The 25,505-nt window shown below is 46.6% G+C and overlaps 1 protein-coding gene across 2 annotated transcripts; it reads right to left on the minus strand.

Annotated features, from left to right (window-relative positions):
• Positions 1 to 44: 44 nt before the first annotated feature.
• Positions 45 to 24,445, minus strand: LOC135515005 (golgin subfamily B member 1-like). Of its 2 annotated transcripts, none has more exons than XM_064938798.1 (21): positions 24,352 to 24,445; positions 21,348 to 21,438; positions 20,559 to 20,738; positions 20,059 to 20,172; positions 19,717 to 19,884; positions 19,494 to 19,616; positions 19,279 to 19,392; positions 18,110 to 18,725; positions 17,943 to 18,019; positions 13,926 to 13,995; positions 7,919 to 13,148; positions 7,377 to 7,800; positions 7,043 to 7,276; positions 6,003 to 6,830; positions 4,305 to 4,477; positions 4,034 to 4,193; positions 3,405 to 3,539; positions 3,098 to 3,198; positions 2,372 to 2,443; positions 1,967 to 2,063; positions 45 to 1,598 (listed from the first exon to the last, which is right to left on the minus strand). In XM_064938798.1, exons 2-21 carry the CDS (start codon positions 21,426 to 21,428, stop codon positions 1,458 to 1,460), a joined length of 9,138 nt encoding a protein of 3,045 aa, XP_064794870.1. In that variant the 5' UTR covers positions 21,429 to 21,438; positions 24,352 to 24,445; the 3' UTR covers positions 45 to 1,457. The 2 variants fall into 2 exon arrangements, with proteins under 2 accessions (XP_064794870.1, XP_064794869.1); XM_064938797.1 differs by having other exon boundaries at positions 3,405 to 3,575.
• Positions 24,446 to 25,505: the final 1,060 nt, after the last annotated feature.

The raw sequence follows: 25,505 nt of genomic DNA on the forward strand, positions 1-25,505 counted from the left end.
TTAATTAGTTTAAAAAAACAAACACTCTCATTCCGTAATAAACATCCATTTGTTTTCCCAATATATTTAATTTTAAAAAATAGTAATAGTAACCAACACTTATCATACAGAGATTTGACACCAGATTGACTTTTCACCAGTTGTTTTCATAAGGTCATAAATCATGTGTAATTCCCATTTTTTGTCTTATCTTTCCACCCGTTATATTCTAACTGGTCCCTTTTGCAAATAACTGGTACACATCTTGCCCTATACTTCTCAGTGTGCTGTGCTGAAAAACACGTATCATCATCATCATCACATTTCAATCTGTACAGCACAGTACAAGGTCATTAACAATAGAAGTTAACAGAGGACAAGTGAGTCACAAGATGTGTAGTGGGACAACAGACACCAAGAATAAGTTGAGTAGTCATTTTCCCTAGCAGTATTGTGTTCACCATACATTGTAGTAGATTATGCGGTTTGAATGCGTAAGCAATAAATAATGCTAAATTATAGGAATCATAGATTGGATGGACATTATTTGTAGTGCCACAGAAAAAACACCAACACGTTTTCATTTGGAATGGACAACATTACACCAGAATGGCAAATTAATCTGCCATAAAATCAATAGAATAAAACCCTCATCTGTGCATCAATGGCAGAAATTGGGGAATTGATTGGATAACCCACATCCAGTACATACGACATACAAATACTACAGGAGTTAAATATGCCAATGACGGTGCTCTCTCTTTAATTAAAGAGAAAACGAGAGGAAAAAGAAAAATTAAATAAATAGATGTTTGTGGGAATGTAGTCATAGCAGATTGTACACGTTTCAGTTGGTGTCCATTGTACGTGAGAACATAGGAGAGAGAGAGAGATCTGAACAGATCAACAGATCCTAACCCTCACTCCATCCAGACATGAAGTGATCCTTTATTCTCCTCATTTAAAGGCACCTAAACCACCACTAATATAAAACAGACTGAAAAACTAAACACCGTGTAAATCTACTGTATAGTGTCATTTCATGTTAGTTCCCCCAGGTATATTTAAAGATGCATAATATCCACGTCCCTTTATAGAAGTCTAACAAACAACAGTTCTGAGGTAGTGCAATACTGCTTCTCATTTCCTCTACAATAACATTTGACTGATCATGTACGCTAATGGTAACATATTAAATATTGAATAAAATCAATGATGGCAGAGGATGTTTTTGACTCCCAGTATATAAAAAAACTTCACTTTGGTTAACAGGCTAAGACACACTTCCGTTATTTTTTTGTTGTATCAAAAGTGCATGGTCCGTGTGGGTGTGTGTGACGAGTCCTCTCCTATTCTACGGTATTGAATGTAACAGTAATATGATACCGCTCTTGGAGAGGGGGAGGGAGGGTCTGTGTCACATGTCTGTTATCTCTCCATCTCTCTCCTCTCCCAGTCTCTAAGGGGTCGAGGGGGCCCTAAACGTAACCCCCCAGGCAGAGCAGTAGCAGCACGTGCACGGTGAGCAGGTAGAGGGACACCAGCAGGGGTGTGCGCTGGCGAGAGCAGAAGGACACGCGCAGCATTCTCATCAGGCCTGGCCTTTTGCTCCCCCGAATCTGATGGAGGGGGAGAGAGGGAGAGGGAGAGAGAGAGAGAGAGAGAGAGAGAGAGAGAGAGAGAGAGAGGAGAGAGAGAGAGAGAGAGAGAGAGAGAGTGGGAGAGAGAGAGAGTGGGAGAGAGAGAGAGAGAGAGAGAGAGAGAGAGAGAGAGAGAGAGAGAGAGAGAGAGAGAGAGAGAGAGAGAGAGAGAGAAAGGGAGAGAGAGAGAGAGGGAGGAGAGAGAAGTATAGACAGTTACAGGAGGCAGTAGTAGTAGTAGTAGGAGGAGGAGGAACAGACCATTCTTACATGACAATGGTGAATGGACATTTCATCTTCAGATATGTATCCTGTGTAAATAATCCAGGGTGTTGGTTGGTACTTACCCGGGTGACAGAGCCTCCTGGTGGCTCAATGAGGACAGCTGTCTCAGAAGCAGAGAACTGCCCTTCATGGGCCGACTGCCATTCACCCTGGTTGATCCTATGGCAGGTAAGCGAGGAGAGAGATACTGAGTAAATACTGTCTGACACACACAAGAAAGCACACAGACAAGTTCCAACACAAATATGCCAAACGATGACTTGAGGCCAATAATCCCAATATCGGCACTGTATCTCTACAAATCACAGAGCAGAGCATCTCTATAGAGCCTGACAGTCACAGCAGCGAGCTGACATGCTCATTCCTCATTAGAATCATACTGTGTCAGTGAGTGTAGAGCTGTAGGGAAGGCAGAGGATGACCTCTGTCATGTGACGGGAGAAACTAAGCTGTGATAACTCTCTTACAGTTTGAGGCGGTCCTGGGCGGCCATTAGCTGCTCCTCCACAACCACCCTATACTGCTGCTCCTCATCCAGCCTGACAGGCACAAAGAAAGGACACATTAGCATGTCAGACATGCTTGCGTTATAATGGGCTGGGGCTGTGTGGTGTTGAATGGGTTTGTTGTGTCTGTTCTGTTTGTTATTGTTCATTTTTTGCGTGTGTGTTTTGGTCAATGGTAGAGAGAACGTGTGTGTGTACTGTATGCGTGTGTGTTTTGGTCATTGGTAGAGAGACCGTGTGTGTGTACTGTATACGTGTGTGTTTTGGTCATTGGTAGAGAGAACGTGTGTGTGTACTGTATGCGTGTGTGTTTTAGTCATTGGTAGAGAGAACATGTGTGTGTACTGTATACGTGTGTGTTTTGGTCATTGGTAGAGAGACCGTGTGTGTGTACTGTATACGTGTGTGTTTTGGTCATTGGTAGAGAGAACGTGTGTGTGTACTGTATACGTGTGTGTTTTGGTCATTGGTAGAGAGACCGTGTGTGTGTACTGTATACGTGTGTGTTTTGGTCATTGGTAGAGAGACCGTGTGTGTGTACTGTATACGTGTGTGTTTTGGTCATTGGTAGAGAGACCGTGTGTGTGTACTGTATACGTGTGTGTTTTGGTCATTGGTAGAGAGAACGTGTGTGTGTGTACTGTATGCGTTTTTAAAGGGGGATGTCGTGGGGTTGAGAACTGGTACCTGCATTGGAGCTCTTTAAAATCCACCCTGAGGCTCTCGCTCTCTGAAGGGCCACTGTGCTGCTGAGGAGCTCCGGGGGCACTGTCCACTTCCCTTGTCCCCTGGGGGCCACAAGAAATAGTAAAAATCACTAAACATTGTAGAAATCCCTATAGTAGAGTCTTAAATCGCTCCAGAGATGTCAATGTGTAAATCTAGTTCCTCTGTGCCATAGTGGACACATTATCTTTAAAAACATATGTTCAGTATGTATCAACTAGGGACAGTGAATGAATCAGAGCAGAGTGATATCCAAGGGCGTGCTGACCTTGCGCTTGTCTTCATGCAGTTCCTGAAGCTGCCTCTGGAGGGCAGTGCAGCGGCTCTCTGCCTCGTCTAGCCTCTGGGAACTGCCTTGGAACTGGGAGGAGAGATGGTGGTTCTCCTCAAACACATGTGAGAGCTGAGGAGAGGGAGGGACAGCAACGGGCTCAGCAGACTGTACACACACACACACACACACACACACACACACACACACACACACACACACACACACACACACACACACACACAACCAAAAGACAGAAGAACAAAGAAGAAGCAGAGAGGAAACGATGAAAGAAAATGGACAAGAGGCATGCAAGAGAAATGAAGAGGAAAGAGCCAGAGGGAGACACAGAGATGGAATATGTAATCATCTAATCCAGATTCATGAAATTAAGTAACTTTCATCCAACCATGTCATTTAGTATTGTAAGTCAGAGGGTGATCAAAGGTAGTTGTCAGAATGGTCCAGAAAAAGGTGATTTCACTGCACCTTTTATACCCGCCGTAAACTGTGTACGTGACAAATACAATTTGATTTGGACATAAACAGCAGTCTGCCATCTCACTAATGCCTGGTCCAAGTACAGTCGTTATCAGTTTCAGATTTAGAGGTGTCCTCCTCCTCACCTGTCTCTGGTGATGTTCCTCCGGTGTTTTGGGCCTAGTGGCGCGGGCCTCCTCCAACATGGCACCGAGCTGGCGCACCTGCTGGTCACGGTCTGAGAGGGTGGCCAGGGTCTGCTGCTTCAGGAGCTCTGCCTGGGCCTGCCAGTCAACCTGCTCCAGCCTAGAGAGACAGATATACCTATGTAGCCAAGGCATAGACACTCATATACCTCTGATTAAGAATGTTTGGATTTTAAATAACATAAGCAGCTCTTTATGAAGTATGTCTCACCTGAGAATTTCTAGTTCCTGGTTCTCCCTCTGCCTCAGGTTGTCTAGCTCCCTCATCCTGTCCACCATCTCCTCAGCCCTCCTCCTCTCCTCCTCTAGCTCCTGGCTGAGTCTAGACAGCTCTCCACCTCCCAGTCGAGTGAGCTCTGAGTGCTGCCGCTGGAGCTGTTCCAACTACAGGACAGGGAGAAACAAAGCTTGTGTTGCTGTGGATACTGGTATATGAAAACACTATATACAGATAAGTTATGACATCACTACCATTGTGGTTGTGTTAGTAGTTGTCATGACGTTGGCCTGTTGGGGAGGTTTATGACCCCATAAATACCTTTCCCCTTTTCTCTCTCTACTTTATAGAGTTGACTCTTGTAAAGCCTTTGTAACATAGAGAGTCTGGTAACATCTAAAGGTGGGAAACGGAACCATATTTCGGTAATCCAACCAGTTGGAAATATGTGTTTGACGAATATGAGCTCAGATCAGTTGTTGTCTGAGACATTACTACTAATGACAGGATGACAAACTGTATCTTGGAAAGTCGACACATTCTAGTTATCAGATTCACATGGACTTGAAACTATTTGTGAAAAGATTAAATGTAATTTTAGCTTAAATGAGAGAATGGCTTGTCATAGAGAAACTCTGCTCACTTAGAGGCCCCGCCCAAGTGAACAGACATTGGTTATAAACTATGAAACACGCCCTTCTCGCCACCCCGATATAAGTCCGTTGACGAAAATCCAACTTTCTGTTCCGAGGACGACGGTCCTACATTAAAAGGGCTCAGATAATAACCTAACGAAATTAGCATCGTGTTCAAGGTGAAGATCAACACACCGAAAGGATGAATTTCGACCATACCAGACAGAATTATAGCAACTTGGTATGAACTTTGAACTCTTATTCACTCCTAGCCGTTGAGTTAGCAGCAGCCGCTGTAAACGTGAACTAGGAAAGGACGGACGACGTATCCAGTCTAACACACAGAACGATACTACAACGTATCCAGTTTACCACCAGAGACATTCTTCAGAGAACAAGAGATCCCTGCTGGGATTCCCTGAAGCGCAGCTCAGAGTAAATATTCCTTGCATTTTCTTTTTCCAAATGGGCGGTTATTTAGAATGCATAAGATTCTGTATTTATGATAGATTAGCTTCTCCCTTTGTTACTCAGTCTTCCCGCACTTTCATTCAAAACCCAACCCCCTTTCTCTGTGTAACCAGCAATCATATGTGTTCCATCCGCAAGGGACGTTTTCCTTTATGACATAATTTGTAATCAATGTATGATCCATTAGATGTAATTCTGTGTTATTTAGGTATTTTGTAAATAAATAATTAAACCAAATTATGTATTGCTGATTCAACTTGTTAGCCAGCGTTCGTGAAGATAAGCAAGAATTTACAACTTTCAGATGAGACTGAATAAGGTGACGATTAAATATTGACTGATATTGAGGTAAAAGATTACCAGGTCTTTAAGAGTTTATTCAGAAGATAACAGCTCTATAAACATTATGCCCCGATTTTCTAGTTAATTACACTTACATGATTAGATAAAATCAGGTAATATTAATTACAGAGACATTATTTTATAGAATAGCATGTCATATCACTTGATCTGGCATAGCCAAAGACACGACATAATGCTTTTATGGAATACTTTGTGTTAAATGGAGATAACTCTGGTTGATTACCAGTCTCTCCCTGTCGTTCTGCAGGGCTGACAGAGCGTTCTTCAGTCCCCACACCTCCGCAGTGGATCCTCCATGGCCTGTGGTGGGTGTCTGCTGGCCCCCTGCCCTGCTCATCTCCTCCAGTCTGAGGCTGAGCTCCTGGGCCTGGCTGAGTGCCTGGTCCCTGCTGCCCTGCAGTGACGCCATGGCCTGGCCGAACGCCTGGTTCTGGGCCCGGAGCTGGCTGGCCACCTCCCTCTCCTCCAGCAGTCTCTGCTCCATGCTCAGCAGGTCTCGGGCCAGCTCAGCCACCCTCTCGGCCGCTGTCTCCGATTCCGTGCGCGTCACCCCTCCCTCCCAACGCAGTTCTTTCAGCTCCTTCTGCCGAGCCTCCTGCACCTCTCTTTCCTTGGCAAGACTCTCCTCCAGGCTCTCCACCTGGGCCCTGACAGCCTGCAGCTGCTCCCTCAGCTTCTCTACCTCCGCCCCGGGAGCGTTTCTCACCTGCCTGTTTCCACTATCACCAGCCTGGCTGAGTGTTTCCCTCTCCACCGCCTGAACAAAAGCCTCCCCTCCCTCCAGGCTCTTGATCTTAGCCTCTAGCTCAGCTCTCTCCTTCTCCAGGGTAGCGATGCGCTCCAGCTGGCCGGACAAGAGCTGCTTGTGCTGGGATTCCTTCATGGTGAGGACCTGGGTAAGGTCGTCCCTGTAGCCGTGAAGCTGGGCAGATAGCTTGGCCTTCTCTGCGTGGAGGTCGTCCCTCTGCACCAATAGGGAGCGCAGCTCCTCCTTCAGACTGTTATTCTCCGCAGCAGCCTCCTGGATCAGAGCGTCTTTTTCCATCATCACCTGGGACAACAGACCCATTACGTAGAGGGATGGGTTATACAACTGGAGCACGAGGAAGACATTCTACAGTACTATCACTACATACAGTTTCAGCATGTCGATGACATGCGTGTACATAAATACATAAACATTTACTAACGGTTTACAGAATCTCTTCTTGACCTGTCATTTATGCCTCTGTACACATGAGTGTTAACATTGTTTTTTTTAACCTGCAGATGTTTCTCCTCCAGCTGTTTGTACATGCCAAGTACTCTATCTCTGTCGTCCTGTAAAGAGCCCATGGCCTTGGTGAAGGCGTCCAGCCTGGCTTTGCTGTGGCTGCTCTCCTCCTCTGCCTTCCGCAGCCGGTCCTCCAGACCCCGCACCTCCTCTCTCCTCTCCTCCAGCTCCTTCTCAGCCTCCTGGGCCCTGGTGTCAGCCTCCCTCCTGGCCTCCTCTGCAGCCTGGGTGGAGCAAGCATGTAAACAGTCAAGAAGATGCAGGGGAATGGGTTTAAACATTTTCATTGTCATAAAGCAGAGATGAAATAAAAGTGATGCGTACCTGTGTCACAGCCTGCTCCTTCTCCCCCAGCAGCTCCACCTCTCTCCTCTCCTTCTCACTCAGCTCTGTCTGCAGGCTCTCTGTCAGGGTCTTGGAGGAACGCAGGTCTGTCTCCAGTTGTTCCACGCTCAGGCCCAGCCTCCTCCCCTCTGCTTCCGTCTCCTTCAGCTGGGACCTGACCTCATTGGTCTCTCCCTGCAGCTTCCCAACTGCCTCTTCCAGGGCCTGGGTTCTGTGGCGGAGCCCCTCCGCCTCGCTCTCTAGGGAGGCCAGCTGGGCGCGAGCGTCAGCCAGGGAGGTCACGGTCTGGGCTAGGGACTTCTGAAGCTCTCCCCTCTCCTGCTCCAGGGCAGCTTGGTTCTCACGGAGCTTCTTCTCTTCCTGCTCCCATTTCAGCTGCCACTGCTCGTCTGCTTTCTGCAGTCTGGACAAAGAATAAGAAATAAACACATTACATAACACAGCATAGTGTATCACAAACCTGGCAGGAAATTGGGGCAATTTAATTAATTTACTTTTTCAGGAACAGTAGCCATTTTTACCTGTCCACTGTAAGCTGTAGCTCTTCTCTCTGTGCGGTCTCTTTCTGCAGCTTTTCAGCCAGATCTCTGGAGCGGGTCTCTCCCTCCCGCACCTCGGCCTCCTTCCCCTGGAGGGTGCTGTTGAAGCGACTCTCCCACTGCCGGGTCTCATCCAGCACGCGGTCCCTGTCGTCCTGCAGGGAGGACATACAGCGCGAGAAGGCAGCCAGTCGGGCCAGAGACTCATCCAGGCGGGCCTGCATCTGCTGGGCCTGTCTCTCAGCGGTGTCAGCCAGCTCTTTTGCCTCCCGGGTGGCATCCTCCTCTCTCTCCCTCTCCCGGTAAGACTCCTCCAACCTCAGCTCAATCTGCTTCAGCTCAGCTCCCAGCCTGAACCTCACAGAGTCTAGGCTCTGCTCTGCTTCTGCTTTCAACTCAGCCTCTCTCTGTAGAGCGGTCTGCTCACAGGCTCTCCTCTCAGCTTGGGCCTGGCTGGCCTCTGTCTGGGCCTCAACCAGCTGGGCTTTGCAGCTAGATAGCTCAGCCTCAGTCTTCTTCAAAGCGTCTGTGACGTTGGTCCTCTCCAGATAGGCTTGCCCAAGCTCTTTGTGGACCTCGTTGCTGCCCAGTTGCAAAGCCTTGCCCTCCCTGGCCATCTCACTGATCCTTTCCTGGTACTGGATGCAGTCCTTCTGCATCTGGCGCACCTCCAGCTGCTTCTCTCTCAGCAGCTCCTCCAGCTGCTTTGCCCGGCTCTGGCTGCCCTCTTTCACCCTCTGGGCGGACTTCAGCTGCTGCTCCAGCTCCCTCTGTTTCCCTGACTCGGCCTCTGCCTCAGCCCTCTCTCTCTGGGCCTGCCTCTTGTCCTTCTCCAGCCTGGCTGCCCGGTCCCTCTCGCTCTCGGCCAGGGCTTCCAGTTCGGCCCGCTCCCTCTCCAGTCTCTCCACCTCCCGCTGCAGCTCCGCAAGTCGCTCCCGGCTGTCTGCCGCGTCCTGCTGGTAGCCGGCGATGCTGCCATTCAGCTGGGCCAGCTGGTTCATCAGACGCTCCTCTAGGTCGTCCTTCTCTACCTCCAGGCTGCTGTGGAGCTCCTGGAGTTGGGCTTCCCTTTTAGAGCTCTCCTCCATCAGGCTCTGTTCCTTATCTTTACTCTCCTGAAGGAGCTGCTCCAGAGAGGCGAGTCCAGCCTTGAGTTCAGCCTCACTCTCTTGCCACGGTTCCCTCTCTGTATGTAGGGCTGCCTCCATTTCCCTCCGTTTTCCCTCAATTACGGTCTGTTCACTTTCAGACATGTCCGTCTTCACTGGCTCCTCTCTCTGGGTCTGTTCCTTTTCTTTACTCTCCTGAAGACGCTGTTCCAAAGAGGCCAGCTCAGCAGTGAGTTCAGCCTCGCGCTGTTGCCTCAGTTCCCTCTCTGACTGTAGGGCTTCCTCCATTTTGCTCAATTTCTCATCAATTAGGGCCTGTGTATTTTCAGTTATTTCGGTCTTCACCATCTCCTCAACAGAGGGCGTTTCAGGTGCAGCTACCTCAGACTCTATGGCCTGACTATGTGGCTCTATGTCCTGAGGCTGGCTCTTAACTGGCTCTTGGGTAGTTTTAGTCATGACTGTACTAGACTGCTGGGCAACAATAGTCTCCTCCACTACATCATCAGAGCTGGGGGTTTTATCTGGGGCTAATCTGTCCCCTTTCTCTAGCTCTTGGGCTAGTTGCTCCCTTAACTCAACACCCTGCTGTTCTAAGGAGTCCCTCTGTGCCGTAGTGGCATTCAAATCAGCTTTCAGAGCCTCAAACTCTTCTTTGAGTCTTTCAAGTTCTCCTTTGAGTGCCTTGTCCTCCCTTCTTATTCCTTTCTTTTCATCCATCTCTCGGAGTCTCTCATTCTCCTCCTCTAAATCCATGATTTTCTGCTGCTTGGTCTTGGCAAACTTCCTCATCTTGTCTTTGACAGTGTCCACCTCTTTCTGGGCCTCTTCTTTCTGCCGTTCAGCCTCCTGCTTGGCTGCCTCGTGGGTCCTGGCTCTAGCAACAAGCTCCTTCCTCTCCTGCTTAGCAGCTTCCAGCACACGTCTCACACGCTCTGCCTCATCACTCACGTTCTCATAGGACTTCAGCAGAGTCTCATACTCATCCTTCATCCCATGCACCTTCTCCTCCCATTCTCTGCATGCCCGGGCAGCCTCCTCCTTGGCAGACTCGGCCTCTCTTTTACAGAAGTCTTTCTCTGTCAGCATACCCTCCATGGCCAGCTTGAGGCTCTCGCAGGACCCCCCAAGGCTCTGGTTCTCCACCAAGGTCCGATCAACCTCCTCTATCAGCCTCTCTCTTTCTGCTCTCAGCTTCTCCAGCTCGACTTCTCTAGCCTCCATCCTCTGCTGCAGTTCAGTGATGACTTTCTCAGTGGAGGCCAACTCTTCTTTCTGGCTTTTGTTCTCTTTGAGGGCCTCTTTGCGGGAGATAAGGGCAGCTTTGAGCTTCTGCTGAAGCTGCAGGATCTTGGCCTCGCTGCCCTTCACTTCCTCCTGCTTCTGGGGGACCTCGGCCTCCAGTCTCTGGCTCTTTTCCTTCTCTGCTCTCAGGCCTTCCTGCAGGGAGGCGATCGACTGGTCCTTCTCATATACTGTCTCTTGCATAGACTGGAGGAGGGAGCTTTGCTCACCCAGCTGCTGGCTAAGCTCCTTGATCTTATCGTTCTTGTTGCTCAGGAACTGCTTGAAGTCCTCCACCTCTGTCTGCAGGACGGCAATGGTGGACTCAGCGGAGTCTGAGGCGGCTCCCTTGGCCGCAGCCTCCAACTCTGCTTTCACAGCTTCTGCATAGGTCTGAGCCTGGAGACACTTCTCCCTCAGAGCCTCCGACTCCTCATAGACATGTTCAATCTGGCTCTCCTTCTCTCTCAGGGCCTGCAGCTCTTTGCCCAGCTCTAGAAGCTCACTTTCCCTGAGTGACAGGCTAGCCTGGCTCTCCTGCAGTTGGCCCTCCAACTCTGTACAAGATGCCTTCTCAGCCTGGCCCTCTTCTTTTGGAGCTTGTAATGAGGCCTCATTACATGTCAGCTGAATGTCAGCTGAAAGTAGCTGAGAGGGTTCCTCGGCACTGGTAATGGGTTTATCACCTTGTTGTTGTTGTGCTTCATTCTCAGGGGCTGAAAATTCCACCCAGTCTTCCTGGACCCAATCTCCTGCAGCTGGCTTCTCAATCTTCTCCACTGCAGCGTTGGTCTCCAGCTCGGCATGTACTTCCTTCTCTGTGCTCACCTCTTTCTGTGCCTGCAGTTCCTCGAGCTCGCTCAGTCTAGTCAACAGCCCATCTCGTTCACCAACCTGCTCCTCCAAACGCTCCAACAGCCCATTGTACTCTTCCTTTTGTTGTTTAAGCTGTTCGCGGTGGTTCCTGTCCTTTTCTTTGGCCATGCGGATGGTTTCTTTGCGAGAGTCCTGGGCCTCCTGGAGTTTCTTTTGCAGTGTTTCGCAATCTGACTCCGGTGAGGCCACCTGGGACTGCAACCCAGTGATTTCAGATGAGGTGTCAGCCTCTGGAGTCTGCTGAGCTCCCTCACTTAGCCTTCTGGTCATTTCAAGTGTCTCTTCCAGAACCTGATCCTGCTGGCTGATTTTCTGTTCCAAAACCTCCATGACCTCTTCTTTGGACCTCAAGTCTTGTCTGAACTCTTCGAGAGTAGTTTCAATTGCCATATCCTCTTGTTTTCTGTCTTTTTCTAAAGCTGGTACACTTGCAGGGGCATCCTCCGTTGCTTTCCCTACTCGTCCTTTCCTTTGATCTGCCTCTTTCTCAAACGCCGCAACTTTTTTCATCAGCTCTTTGCGCTGCACCAGGGCTGCCTGCAACCTCTTTTTAATGGTGGCCACTTGGGTTGTCAGATCCTCTTTGTCCTTTCGCAAACTAGTGAGCTCATCACCATCCTCTACATGACTCTCCCCTGTCGCTTTCTCATTTTCTCCAGCTTTCTCAAGCTCAATTATCTGCTTCTTCAGTTTCTTGACCTCAGTGCTCATCAGGAACATCTCCTCACTGGTCTGGAGCAGTTTGGCAGACAAGCCGTTGCTCAGCTCCATCATCTCCTGCTCTTTCTGGGTAATACGCAGTTGCAGCTCGTTAATCTCAGTGTCCCTCTCAGACAGTACAGCTTTGGCCATGTCCCTAGCCTGAGAGAACTCCAGCAGGCTGGCCTCCATGTCTTGGAGCTTCTGCTCCAGCTCAGAGGAGGTGATCTCCCCTTCTTCCAGCTGGGTGCTCAGCATCCTGGCCTGGCCCTCCTGCTCAGAGAGAGAGCGCTGAGCCTTGTCCAGGTCTGCCTGCAGGGCATGGATCTTCTGCTCTTTGGAGCGGCCTTCTGTCTGCAGGCTGTCCAGCTGCTCCTCCAGGAGATGCATCTCCATGCTCTGCCTCTCCAACTCAGAGCCACTGTGCTGGGTCACCGTGTCCATCTCTGACCTGGCTGCCTGGAGCTCTTCCTCATATCTCTGGGCCTGGGACTCTGCCTCATCCTTGGCAGCTGCCAGGAACCAAATCTCTTCCTCAAGGCCTTGGGTTCTCTCCTGTGACTCTGAGGCAGCCTCTCTCAATCTCTGGAGCTCAGCCATGAGCTCACTGTACCTGTTCTGCATCTCATCTGCCAGGGCCTGGGCAAACACCTGTCCAGGGGCAGAGTCAGAGAGGGTCGCCCCCTGCTGTCTGAGGTGCACCTGCACAGTCTCACGGATGATGACTGATGAGGACTCCACCTGGACTGTGGATGTTTCCTGCTCAGAGCTGTTCTCTTCCCAGGATTGCATCTGGAGCTGGCCAAAGCCCTGCAGTATAGGAGGTGACTGCTGACCTTCATCTTGGTTCACAGCCTCTAGGAGGGTCCAGCTGCTGTGGGCCACCTCGGAGTCACTGCTCGTGACCATCTCATCAGAGGAGGCCCCCTTAGATTCTCCGGGAGAGTCAGACTGGGATTCAATGAGCTCTGGACTGCTCTCGTTATCAGCGGAGACTGACAGGCTTGACCTATCCTCTGCCACCAGGGTGGTATCCTCCTCTCGCGTGTCTTCTAGGTCTGGCAGCACTGTAGGACTGTTGCAGGGGGCCATGGCAGTGTCCTCACGCTGGTCTAGAATCTGATCAGAGATTACCTTGAATGCATCATTTGAGCCCCGCTCTTCAGCCAGCACAAGACTCTCTCGCAGGGCAGCCAACTCATGGTCTTTCTCCAATAGCTGCTGCTCCAGAGCCAATATTTGGGCTGGGGAAATCAATAAAGATTAAAATTAATAGCCAGCCTAATAATCACACAATGCACAATTAAAACAGATATTTGTCATGTACCCCGTGCAGGAACTAAAATTCGATCCTACCACTGGCACCTCCCAGTAGTTCATGACAAGACCAATATATTATGGATTCATTCAGATTTTTCCTTCTAAATGTTAACAATTGAGATGATTATTGACATACTGTCAACATACTGTCAATAGAGTTAACATGTCTACTAAACCACCAGTCTTTCAGGTTTAGTCACAGACAGTGAAATGGGTAATCCTGTAACCGCATCTGCGGCACTATGCCAAACTCTTGTCAGCGAGGCCTGTGACAGCACAGTGTCCAATCCTATGCAAACACATCAATAGAGGGTGTGTGTGGTGCTGGCAGGATGCATGACTGGTCCTGGTGGTTGGCTTTCAGATGTATGACTGGTCCTGGCGGTTGGCTTTCAGATGTATGACTGGTCAAAGTCCTGGCGGTTGACTTTCAGATGTATGACTGGTCCTGGTGGTTGGCTTTCAGATGTATGACTGGTCCTGGTGGTTGGCTTTCAGATGTATGACTGGTCCTGGTGGTTGGCTTTCAGATGTATGACTGGTCCTGGTGGTTGGCTTTCAGATGTATGACTGGTCCTGGTGGTTGGCTTTCAGATGTATGACTGGTCCTGGTGGTTGGCTTTCAGATGTATGACTGGTCCTGGTGGTTGGCTTTCAGATTCAGAGAATAAAAACACACATCTTAAAATAGGTCTCCTTACCCTTTTCAGCATCAGTTACGTCTTCCACAGCCGGGTCAGTCACACACTGGACCAATGACTCGCGAGCAGCCTAGGCGTGAAAAACAAACGCCAGAGTTATTTCTGAACACACAGAGGGTGTAAACCTTATGACTTAATAATAGATAAATCCCATTGAAGTGGGACTACATTCAAAATGAAGTGAGTTAACAGTTCCACACAGCTGTAGTGTAGTTACACAATAGTTACACTGTAGTTATGATGAGCCTGGGTGTGAAGGTCAGCCCACGGCTGCAGTCATAACAGAGGATCAGTGGAGAGGCGATTAGCATTGCCTTGACCCAAATGACAGGAGGACATTCTGCCTCAGCATTATTAAACCCAACCGCTGTCTCTGTGCCTCAGGCTGTCCCCTCTGAGATCGATCGTGGCCGACTGACCTGCCCCAGTAGTCAGGGCAGAGACCAGAGAGACTTCCCCACATGAATAAGCATGTGTGACACTCAATGTGCTGACTGGGAAATCCTCACAGCACAGTGAAATAACAGCACACCAATAGATAGTTTTTTATCAGACTGTACACACATACAGCACAAATGTCTATTGGGGGGTTTGTCATTTTCTATTGTGACTACGCACTGTCAGCAATTCTGATTGGAAAGGGGATTGTCTAACAATTAGATTGAACATACAGTGCCTTCAGAAATGTATTCACACCCCTTGATTTATTCCACATTTTGTTGTGATACAGCCTGAATTAAACATTTATTCAAATGGAAATGTTGTGTCACAGGATGACACACAATACCCCATCATGTCAAAGTGGAATTATGTTTTTAGACATTTTTCTAATTATTTAAAAATTAAGAGCTGAAAAGTCTTGAGTCAATAAGTATTCAACCCCTTTGTTATGGCAAGCCTAACTAAGTTCAGGAGTAAAAATGTGCTTAACAAGTCACATAATAAGTTATCATGGACTCACTCTGTGTGCAATAATAGTGGTTAACATGGTCTTTGAATGATTACCTCATCGCTGTATCCCACACATATAATTACCCCTCAGCCAAGCATTGAATTTCAAACACAGATTCAATTACAAAGACCAGAGAGCTTTCCAATGCCTTGCAGAGAAGGGAACCTATTGGTAGATGGATAAACATTGTAAAAGCAGACATTGAATATCCCTTTCAGCATGGTGAAGTTATTAATTACACTTTGGATGGTGAATCAATACACCCAGTCACTACAAAGATTTAGGCATCCTTCCTAACTTAGTTGCCGCAGAGGAAGGAAACCACTCAGGGATTTCACCATGAGGCCAATGGTGACTTTAAAACAGTTAAAGTTTAATGGCTGTGATAGGAGAAAACTGAGGATGGATCAACAACATTGTAGTTACTCCACAATACTAACCTATATAACAGAGTGAAAAGAAGGAATCCTGTACAGAATACAAATATTTCAAAACATGTCTGTTTGCAATAAGGCATTAAAGTAAAACTGCAAAAATTGTGGCAAAGTAAATGAACTTTTTGTCCTGAATACAAATGGTTGCGTTTGGGGCAAATCAAACACAACACATCACTGAGTACCTCTCTTCATATTTTCAAACATGGTGGCATCATCTTATGTGTATGCTTGTCATGAGCAAGGACAAGGGAGTATTTTAGGATAAAAATGGAAGAGAGCTAAGCACTGGTAAAATCCAAGAAGAAAACCTGGTTCAGTCTTCTTTCCAACAGAGACAGATTCACCTTTCAGCAGGACAATAACCTAAAACACAATGCCAATTATAAACTGGGTGGGTCGAGCCCTGAATGCTGATTGGATGACAGCCGTGGTATATCAGACCTTATACCATGGCTATGACAAAACATTTAATTTTACTGCTCTAATTACATTGGTAACCAGGTTTTAATAGCAATAAGCCACCTCAGGGGTTGGTGATATATGGCCAATATACCACGGCTAAGGGCTGTGTCGAGGCACTCCGCGTTGAGTCGTGCATAAGAACAGCCCTTAGTCGTGGTATATTGGCCAAATACCACACCTCCGCATGCCTTATTGCTTAAATATACACTGAGTGTACAAAACATTAAGAACATGCTCTTTCCATGACAGAGACTGACCAGGTGATTCCAGGTGAAAGATCCCTTATTGATGTCTCTTGTTAAATCCACTTCAATCAGTGTAGAGGACAAGGAGGAAACAGGTTCAAGAAGGATTTTTAAGCCTTGAGGCAATTGAGACATGGATTGTGTATGTGTACCATTCAGAGGGTGAATGGGCAAGACAAAATATTTAAGTGCCTTTGAACAGGATATGGTAGTAGGTGTCAGACACAGCGGTTTGTGTCAAAAACTGCAACGCTGCTGGGTTTTTCACACTCAACAGTTTAACATGTGCACGAAGAATGGTCCATCACCAAAAGGACATCCCTAACTTCTTATGGATAGGGGGCATTTTCACGTTTGGATGAAAAGCGTGCCCAGAGTAAACTGCCTCCTACTCAGTCCCAGATGCTAATATATGCATATTATTAGTAGTATTGGATAGAAAACACTCTGAAGTTTCTAAAACTGTTTGAATGATATCTGTGAGTATAACAGAACTCATATGACAGGCAAAAACCTAAGAGAAAAATCCAAACCAGGATGTGTGAAATCTGAGGTTTGTAGGTTTTCAACTCAGCCCCTATTGAATATACAGTGGGATATGGGCCATCTTGCACTTCCTAAGGCTTCCACTAGATGTCAACAGTCTTTAGAACATTGTTTCAGCCATCAACTGTAAAGGGGGAATGAGAATGGGAATGAGTCAGAGGTTTGCCAGCAGCCTCGGTCTCGTGACGTGCAGTCATGAGAAAATTACCTCTCGTTCCATTGCTTTTCTATAGACAAATTAATTTTCTGGTTGGTACATTATTAAACATTTATGATAAAACATCCTAAAGATTTATTATATACATTGTTTGATTTGTTTCTACGACCAGTAATATAACTTTTTGGAATTTTCATCCGACATTTCCACTGGACTTGCCCGCGCCTCGTTAGTTTCGATTTGTTTACTAAACACCCTAACAAAAGGAGGAATTTGGACATAAATGATGGACTTTATGGAACAAATCAAACATTTATTGGGGAACTGGGATTCCTGGGAGTGCATTCTGATGAAGATCAAAGGTAAGTGAATATTTATAATGCTATTTCTGACTTATGTTGACTCCAACATGGCGGATATATTCTTAGGTTGTGTATGTCGTCTGAGCGCCGTACTCAGACTATTGCATGGTTTGCTTTTTCCGTAAAGTTGTTTAAAAATCTGACACAGCGGTTGCATTAAGGAGAAGTATATCTTTAAATCTGTGACTAACACTTGTGTCTTTTATTAATGTTTATTTTGAGTATTTCTATGATTTGATGTGGCTCTGTGCAAATTCACGGGATGTTTTGGAGGCAAAGCCAAATGTATACTGAGGTTTTTGGATATAAATATGAACTTGATTGAACAAAACATACATGTATTGTGTAACATGTTGTCCAGGGAGTGTCATCTGATGAAGAATATCAAAGGTGACTGATTCATTTTATCAATATTCTGCTTTTTGTGACTCCTCTCTTTGCTTGGAAAATCGCTGTATGCTTTCTGTGACTAGTTTCTGACCTAACAAAATGATATGTTCTGCTTTCGCCGAAAAGCATTTTTGAAATCGGACACTGTGGTTGGATTAACGGGAATTTTATCTTTAAAATGGTGCTTAATACTTGTATGTTTGAGAAAATTTAATTATGAGATTTCTGTTAGACAGAATAGACAAAGAACATTAGAGAATCTAGCAATGGGTACAACAGACTGAAGAGTCTGGTAATTTGGGGTTCACAGATAATAAACCATTTAAGCTATTTCTCCCAAAGTACATTTTCATGTTTATTTTCTTGTTATTACAGGATTCAAAACAAGCTTACAACATGTGTTACCTTCATTCATTTAGTAGTTGTAACAATCTCCTAAATTAATTTAGTGCGTCTGACTACTCACCATTCCAATTTGCTGCTCCAGCTGTTGTATCCTAGCAACTGCCTCTTCGCCTTCTGCGGTGCGCTTATCCAGTTGTTCTGAAAGAAAAACAAAATTATTAAATATGCTGCAAGCAAGCCGCTTGTTAGGGTATCATGAATGCTTGATAGTGGATTCGGTTCCCTTACCTTGCAATGTCTCCATGGTGTGGGTGACCTGGGCGCAGCGTTCCTCGCTCTCCCTCTGCTCCACCCTCAGCCTCTCCAGCTGGGCCTCCAGTGTACCCAGGCACAGGGCCGGGTCGGTGGGAACAGGGATGTCCTCCTCGGCCCCCTCTCCAGCCAGAGAGCGCAGGCCTGTCAACAACTCAGCCAGGGCCTCTCCTGCCCTTTGCCCCTCTCCATACTCCTCTCTTAAGGCAGCAAGCTCCTTCTCCAACCTGGCTACTTCTCTGTTGGTCACTTCCTCCCGCTCTCGAGTGGCCCACTCCAGTTTCACTGTCAGGTCCTCCATCTGGGTTGATCTGTCTCTCTCTGAAGCCTCCAGAATGGCTAGCTGGGCTGCTCTGTCCCGCTCGGAGGCCTCCAGACTGGCTAGCTGGGCTGCTCTGTCCCGCTCGGAGGCCTCCAGGTTGGCTAGCTGGGCTACTCTGTCCCGCTCGGAGGCCTCCAGGTTGGCTCGAAGGGCCACCAGCTCTGCCTGGGCCTGGCTGGACCACCCAGCCCACTGCTGTCTCTCCTCCTCCCTCTGCCTGCTAGCCTCAGCCAGCTCCTGCTCCATCTGGCGGAACTGAGCCGTGAGGATCTGCAGAGAGAAGGAGGCAGAGAGAGAGAGAGAAGGAGGCAGAGTGAGAGGGAACGAGATAGAGAGGCAGCGAGAGAGAGGAAGAGAGAGAAAGCGAGGAAGAGAGAGAAAGCGAGGAAGAGAGAGAGAGGCAGAGAGGGACAGAGAGGCAGAAAGATAGAGAGACAGAGAGAAAGAGAGAGATAAGGAGAGAGAGAGAGAATAAAGACAGATGAAGGCGGGGACGGTAGAGTCTACAATGAGAACTGCTCGGCTGTGCCAGTAAAGCAGTGATTTTGCATTTAGATGAGAAATGCGTCTACTCCTCAGCCCTTATGTAACATGCAATTTGTCAATCAACAAATGTACTTATTCAGTCAGTGTCACTCTGCTGTCACACTAGTACCTTGGTGAATAATGTAATACAGTACTCTGTGTCAGTCTCTTCAGATGGGATCATTTTGCACAAAGGGTCAGTCAGGTTGCATTGTTATTCTAATGTGGGGCCTTCATTGAGAAAACACCATTCCCACTATGGCTCTACACTGACCAGGACAGTAGAGCGTGTCTGTACCTGTTTCTGCTGGTCGGCATTGTTCAGCTCCCCCTGCAGCATCTCCAGCACCTGGCAGCGTGACCGCATGGCTTCCTCCTGCTCCTCACAACGCCGCTGGGCTGCACGTAGAGCCTAGCAACACACACACACTAAAGGCTTGGGTACAGGCTAAAAACAGTGTATAGGACCTGGCCTGTGTGAGGGAGTGTAGAGTCAGAGAATGAAGTTTGTACCTGCTGCAGCTCAGCGTCGTTCTGGCTCTGTACTGTGACCCTCAGCAGCTCGTCCTCATGCTTCTGGATCTGCTCCTGGAAACGCACGTCCTTTTCACAGACAACTGCCTGAAGCACACGAACCTAGATGCATGACACATCTCTGCAGTGAGCTGACGGGCCCCTTTTAAACAATCTGGAACATTTTCATTGAAAATGGTTTGAGTGACAACGATACTGGCACCTGCTCCGTGTGTACGGCTTCCTTTTCACACAGGGCCTGTTCGGACATCTGGAGACGCTCCTCGAGGTTCTTCGCTGAGGTCGAGACCTCACTGAGCTGCTTCCTCAGCTCCTGGAGTTCCTCCTCCACAGCAGGAGCTGAGCTGGTGAAGGAGCTGTCTGGAGAGCTCTTCAGGAAATAGACAAGCATTTCAAAATGTTATTGATGACAAAATAGTCTAGTGTAGACCAAACTGGCTGTAAAGAATCTACAACATTTTAACTCTATACATTACAGCTAAAATACACATCAGAACTATGCTTATTGAACATGGATTTATTTGAACTCAGCTAAAGGACTTACTGCTGTTCCCTCCAGCCCTTTGAGGTCAGCAATTTGTTTGTTCAGAGCAGCCATCTTGGTTTTGGCTTGCAGCTTCAGTTTAGTGAAGCGTGCCTCCGCTGTCTCCCTTTCACTCTGTAAACACACCAACAAAGGCAGCATCGAAACTTGTGGTCCAGCAACAACAGCATAATCTCAGTAGATTTCTGACGACAATCTTTATTTGACAAGAAGTGCATCAAATATGAATATTTCATGATCCCAACCCACACAGGACAGAAAGAAAATCTAAGCTATACATTGAGGGCACATCGATATAAAACCACTGCATTCATGTCTCACACACACGCATACAAAGTCATAGCAATACACATAGGCGCACGCACACGCACACACACACACACACACACACACACACACACACACACACACACACACACACACACACACACACACACACACACACACACAGTCAAAACAACACATGCAGGCCAACACACCCACCTGTACTCAGGCCTCACCTTGAGCTGCTTTTCGAAGGTGGTCAGCTGGCTGTCCTTATCTCTGACCACCTCCTTGAGATGCACTGTCAGCTGCTCCAGATGGGCCAGCCTTTCCAGGGGCTCCTCCTCCACCCCAGGCCCAGACTCCTCAGGGGCTCCGGGGGCATCTCCAGGGGGGAGTTGGGGGACCAACATATCCTGCAAAAGGGCCACAAAGAAGAAGAGTGGACACAAATATGGGGACTTGGAGAACATTAAGGCCTGCAACGGTGATCCGTTAGAGCAGGGTTTATAAAACTGGGTCCTGGGGTCCCCCTCCCCCTGGGTGCACATTTAGGTTTTTACCCTAGCACAACACAGCTGATTCAAATAATCAAAGCATGATGATTTTTAAAAATATATTTTTTTTTTATAAATGTATCCGTTATTTTACCAGGTAAGTTGACTGAGAACACGTTCTCATTTACAGCAACAACCTGCGGAATAGTTACAGGGGAAAGGTGGGGGATGAATGAGCCAATTGTAAACTGGTGATGATGGTGATTGGTTATTTGAATCAGCTGTGTAGTGCTAGAACAAAAACCAAAACGTGCACCCAGGGGGACCCTAGAACCGAGTTTGGGGGACCATGTGTTAGAGTGCTGATCAGTTTTGCCTTTTAGATCACAATGGACCGATTATTATGGACAGAGAGGAGCTGATCCTAGTTAAGCACGACAACTCACACAATTGATAAATATGGGCCCAGGACAGAAAACATGTGCCATGTTATGTAAGCTTGTGAGGGGTTGAGGGAGTCTCTCTTACCTGAGGGGCTCCATCGGGGGGCTCGTCCCCAGACAGCTCCTGCAGGACGTTGGTAAAGCCCTGGGACAGCCGGCTGAGCATGTAGCCGAAACTGGTGGTACAAGACAGAGTTTTGACATTGAGGGTTCTATCTCAATCAATCATTATTTATAAAGGCATTTTTACATCAGCAGTTGTCACAAAGTGATTATACAGAAACTGGATCAAAAAAAATCTCCATGGAGTTTGCATTATGATGCATTTACAACGTTAGCGCCTCTTTTATGTTATGATTCACATTTCTGTGTAAAGAATTTATTTTAAGACAAAAACATAGATTGACTCAAATAATGTCAATAAGTGCAGTGGAAGAGAACAATTGAGACCAGTGAAATCATAGAATGAGGGTTCCTAGACAGTCAATCAGTGGAGGCCCCTCGGAGGACCATCCTCAGTGAATTTCATAAAAAGTAGTGAAATATAAAAAAAGTTATCCCTTTTCGATCAAACTATACTAAATATATTCACGTCACCAATAATTGATGAAAACACACCATTTGCAATGAAGGTCGACAGTAGCCTCAGCAGCACTCTGTATGTTAGCACCATGGTGTAGCTGGAGGACAGCTAGCTTCTGTCCTCCTCTGGGTACATTGACTTCAATACAAAACCTAGGAGGCTAATGGTTCTCACCCCCTTCCATACTTACACAGTAATAATGACAACTTCCAGAGGACATCCTAGAAACCTATCACAGCATTACTGACATGTTGTCCATGCAATCAAAGGATCAGAGAATGAATCTAGTACTAAAAGCATAAGCTACCGCTAGCTAGCACTGCATAAAATGTGGTGAGTAGTTGACTCAAAGAGAGAGAAAGACCATAGAGAAAGACAATAGTTGAACAAAATAATTTATTAAAAAAATAAGGAAAAGCGAGAGAGATATTTTGTTGTATTTTATTTTGTTACTTTCATTTACTAAGCTAGCGCATGCAGCTAGCTAGTTTAATGTACTCAAACACCTAGCTCAAACAAAGAGGGATGCTATGTTAGCTAGCTGGCTATGGCTAACCAACACTGGATTTCTTCCAAGTCAAGGTAAGCTTTTTAAAATATTTTTTTATATATATAATTATTAATTGCCACCGGGCCCACCGGTTCTTAAATGGAGCAAAACTTGGATAGGAATACCTGAATTTGTCCAATAAAATTCACATTTTTAACTGTTGGAATAATGATTACTCCCTAGATTAGCTCGAGGCAGGCAAAAGTATGGAAGGCGGTATTGAATGTGTCACTGTCTGTCACCTTGATTCTCTACCTTGTAAACTTTCATTCGTAAGCTAGGTTGTAGCAACCTCACAATGGGTATCGGGAAAATTAGAGTATCATGTAGTAGCCTAAACCTATAGATGTTGCATTGCGGTGATACAGCCTGACAGGATGCTCTAGATTGTGCATCTGTAAAATGTCTTCAGCCTCCTTTGTTTTGTTGACAATAACCTCACACTCGATGTCAACAAAACAAAGGAGATGATTGTGGACTTCAGGAAACAGCAGAGGGAGCACCCCCCTATCCACATCGACCGGACAGTAGTGGAGAGTGTAGTAAGTTAAGTTCCCCGGAGTACACATCACGGACAAACTGAATTGGTCCACCCGCACAGACAGCGTGGCGCAGAAGGCGCAGCAGGGCCTCTTCAACCTCAGGAGGCTGAAGAAATTAGGCTTGTCACCAAAAGCACTCACAAACTTTTACAGATGCACAATCGAGAGAATCCTGTCGGGCTGTATCACCGCCTGGTACGGCAACTGCTCCGCCCACAACCGTAAGGCTCTCCAGGGGGTAGTGAGGTCTGCACAACGCATCACTGGGGGCAAACTACCTGCCATCATCAAGGACAACAACCACCCGAGCCACTGCCTGTTCACCCCACTATCATCCAGAAGGCGAGGTCAGTACAGGTGCATCAAAGCGGGGACCGAGTGACTGAAAAACAGCTTCTATCTCAAGGCCATCAGACTGTTAAACAGCCATCACTAACATTGAGTGGCTGCTGCCAACATACTGACTCAACTCCAGCCACTTTAATAATGGAAAAATGTATGTAATAAATGTATCATTAGCCACTTTATATGTTTACATACCCTACATTACTCATCTCATATGTATATACTGTACTCTATACCATCTACTGCATCTTGCCTATGCCGTTCGGCCATCACTCATTCATAAATGTATGTGTACATATTCTTATTAGTTGTTGTGAAATTGTTAGGTTCTATTACTTATTAGATATTACTGCATGGTCGGAACTAACTAAGCACAAGCATTACGCTACACTTGCATTAACATCTGCTAACCATGTGTATGTGACAAATACAATTTGATTTGAGCTGGGTGAACGGAATGTGAATGACAGTCATCCAATATGCTGTAATAGAAATAAGGCCATGCTCATAAAAAAAGTATCATCCTCCCTCGTTTTACACGGCACCGACCGCCACTGCATTCAATCATCCTTTGTGCCAATAATATACCTGTGGCAACATACATTAACGGGCATTACTGTTATTGTTTTGTGACCCAGATAGTTCGTGCAGAGGGTCTCGAGGTTCGAGTGTCACCGGAAGAGCCGAACTCTACCGAACAATAGGGCCATTCGACTGCGGCTGCGTCATTTCGTTTTGCCCACTACTCCTGAACAGCAAAGATTATAGGGAGAAATGGATGGCTTACTTTCTGAACAGTTTGACAGTGCTGTCTCCAACCATAGTAAGAGTATTTGATGTATATACATAAATCGGAATTATGATGCTGTATTGGTTGCGCTTGTATAAAAACAGCGAACGAGTTAGCTTTTCAGTGCACGTAGACAAGCAGCTAGCTAGCTGGCTAACAAGGATAACAGTAATTGGCTAAATATATCGCTGTGCCTTGTTTTTTTGGAGCGTGTGGCAGCTGTTCTAAACTGCAACTCTGGGAATGGTGTACTGATAGTTGAAAGAACGAGGGACAAACCTGTATGAGTGCTTCTCAGTACCGGTTTCTGCTTTTTATTTGAAGAATATCCTCTGCTGTATTTCTGTGCATAGCCACATCACCAAACATCCCGGAAACAAAACTTGCAGAGCATCGATTGGCCAGTGGAGGATTGCACAACAGTAAGGGGATGTCTGTAAATTCCGACCGTTTACCATTTTTCAAGAGATGTGTGCAACATGCGCCAAAACGCTCTTTTTTTTTTACAAGATAATGTTTTGGTCTTTTTATACCATGATTAACCTTCTTAACCATTTTCATTTGTAACCACACAACTGAATTTAATAGTATGGGGCCGGGTCATGACCCACGAGTCAATCTGATTATCAACAATGGAAGACAACTTGGACGAAGCCTTCTCCTACTTGCACACTACACCACAGTGTTTGTGACCTTTGTGAGTCGCTCTGTGAACTGGTTCGTGCAGATGCTAAAGTGGACCACGCTGTTTGCACGGTACACCGTGTCCGTCTTTGACTCTATCTACAGACACCTGCATTGGTGGCGTAGAAGGGGCGGTGGAGGGGTTGCCAAGCAGATCTGCCCCAGCCCTGACACAAAATCAGGGTGACCAGAGTAAACATGTCAAGTCTCTTTAAACTTGAAGAAGTCTTAATGATTTAATTGAGGGTTTTAACCTTAGCACTAACCGGACAGCCTGCTCAATACATCAAATCGGAAGATCTCACTGCTCTTTTGGGAAAATGAAGTCCAACAGTGGTGAGAGTTGAAGTAGAATGGAAATAGCACCTGACTGAGGTCATTCATTTCATTGTTTAATTCCTTACTAACAGTCTAGTGTTTTACAGTATATGCATGTATCTGTTGCATGTGTATTCCTTGTACTGTAATGACAATATGAAAGTTACATGTTTGAATTTTCATATCATAAACTGCTAGAATAATGTTCAAGGAAAGCTTCTCCAAAACAACTAACAGGAGGGGAAGAATTGGGCATTAAACACACTCTCACTCATTAAAGACATCTCTGGTATTATAACACTTTTCTAAAGGGGATAACGTCAATTCAACTACACTACCCACCTATGAACCTTCATTTGTAACATGTATAGGATGCACAGGATAGGGGTCTAACTAAGCAGCTATTTTGTCCCACAGCCAGCTATTCATGT

This window comes from Oncorhynchus masou, chromosome 26 (genome assembly GCF_036934945.1).
Source record: "Oncorhynchus masou masou isolate Uvic2021 chromosome 26, UVic_Omas_1.1, whole genome shotgun sequence".
Lineage (NCBI taxonomy): Eukaryota > Metazoa > Chordata > Actinopteri > Salmoniformes > Salmonidae > Oncorhynchus > Oncorhynchus masou.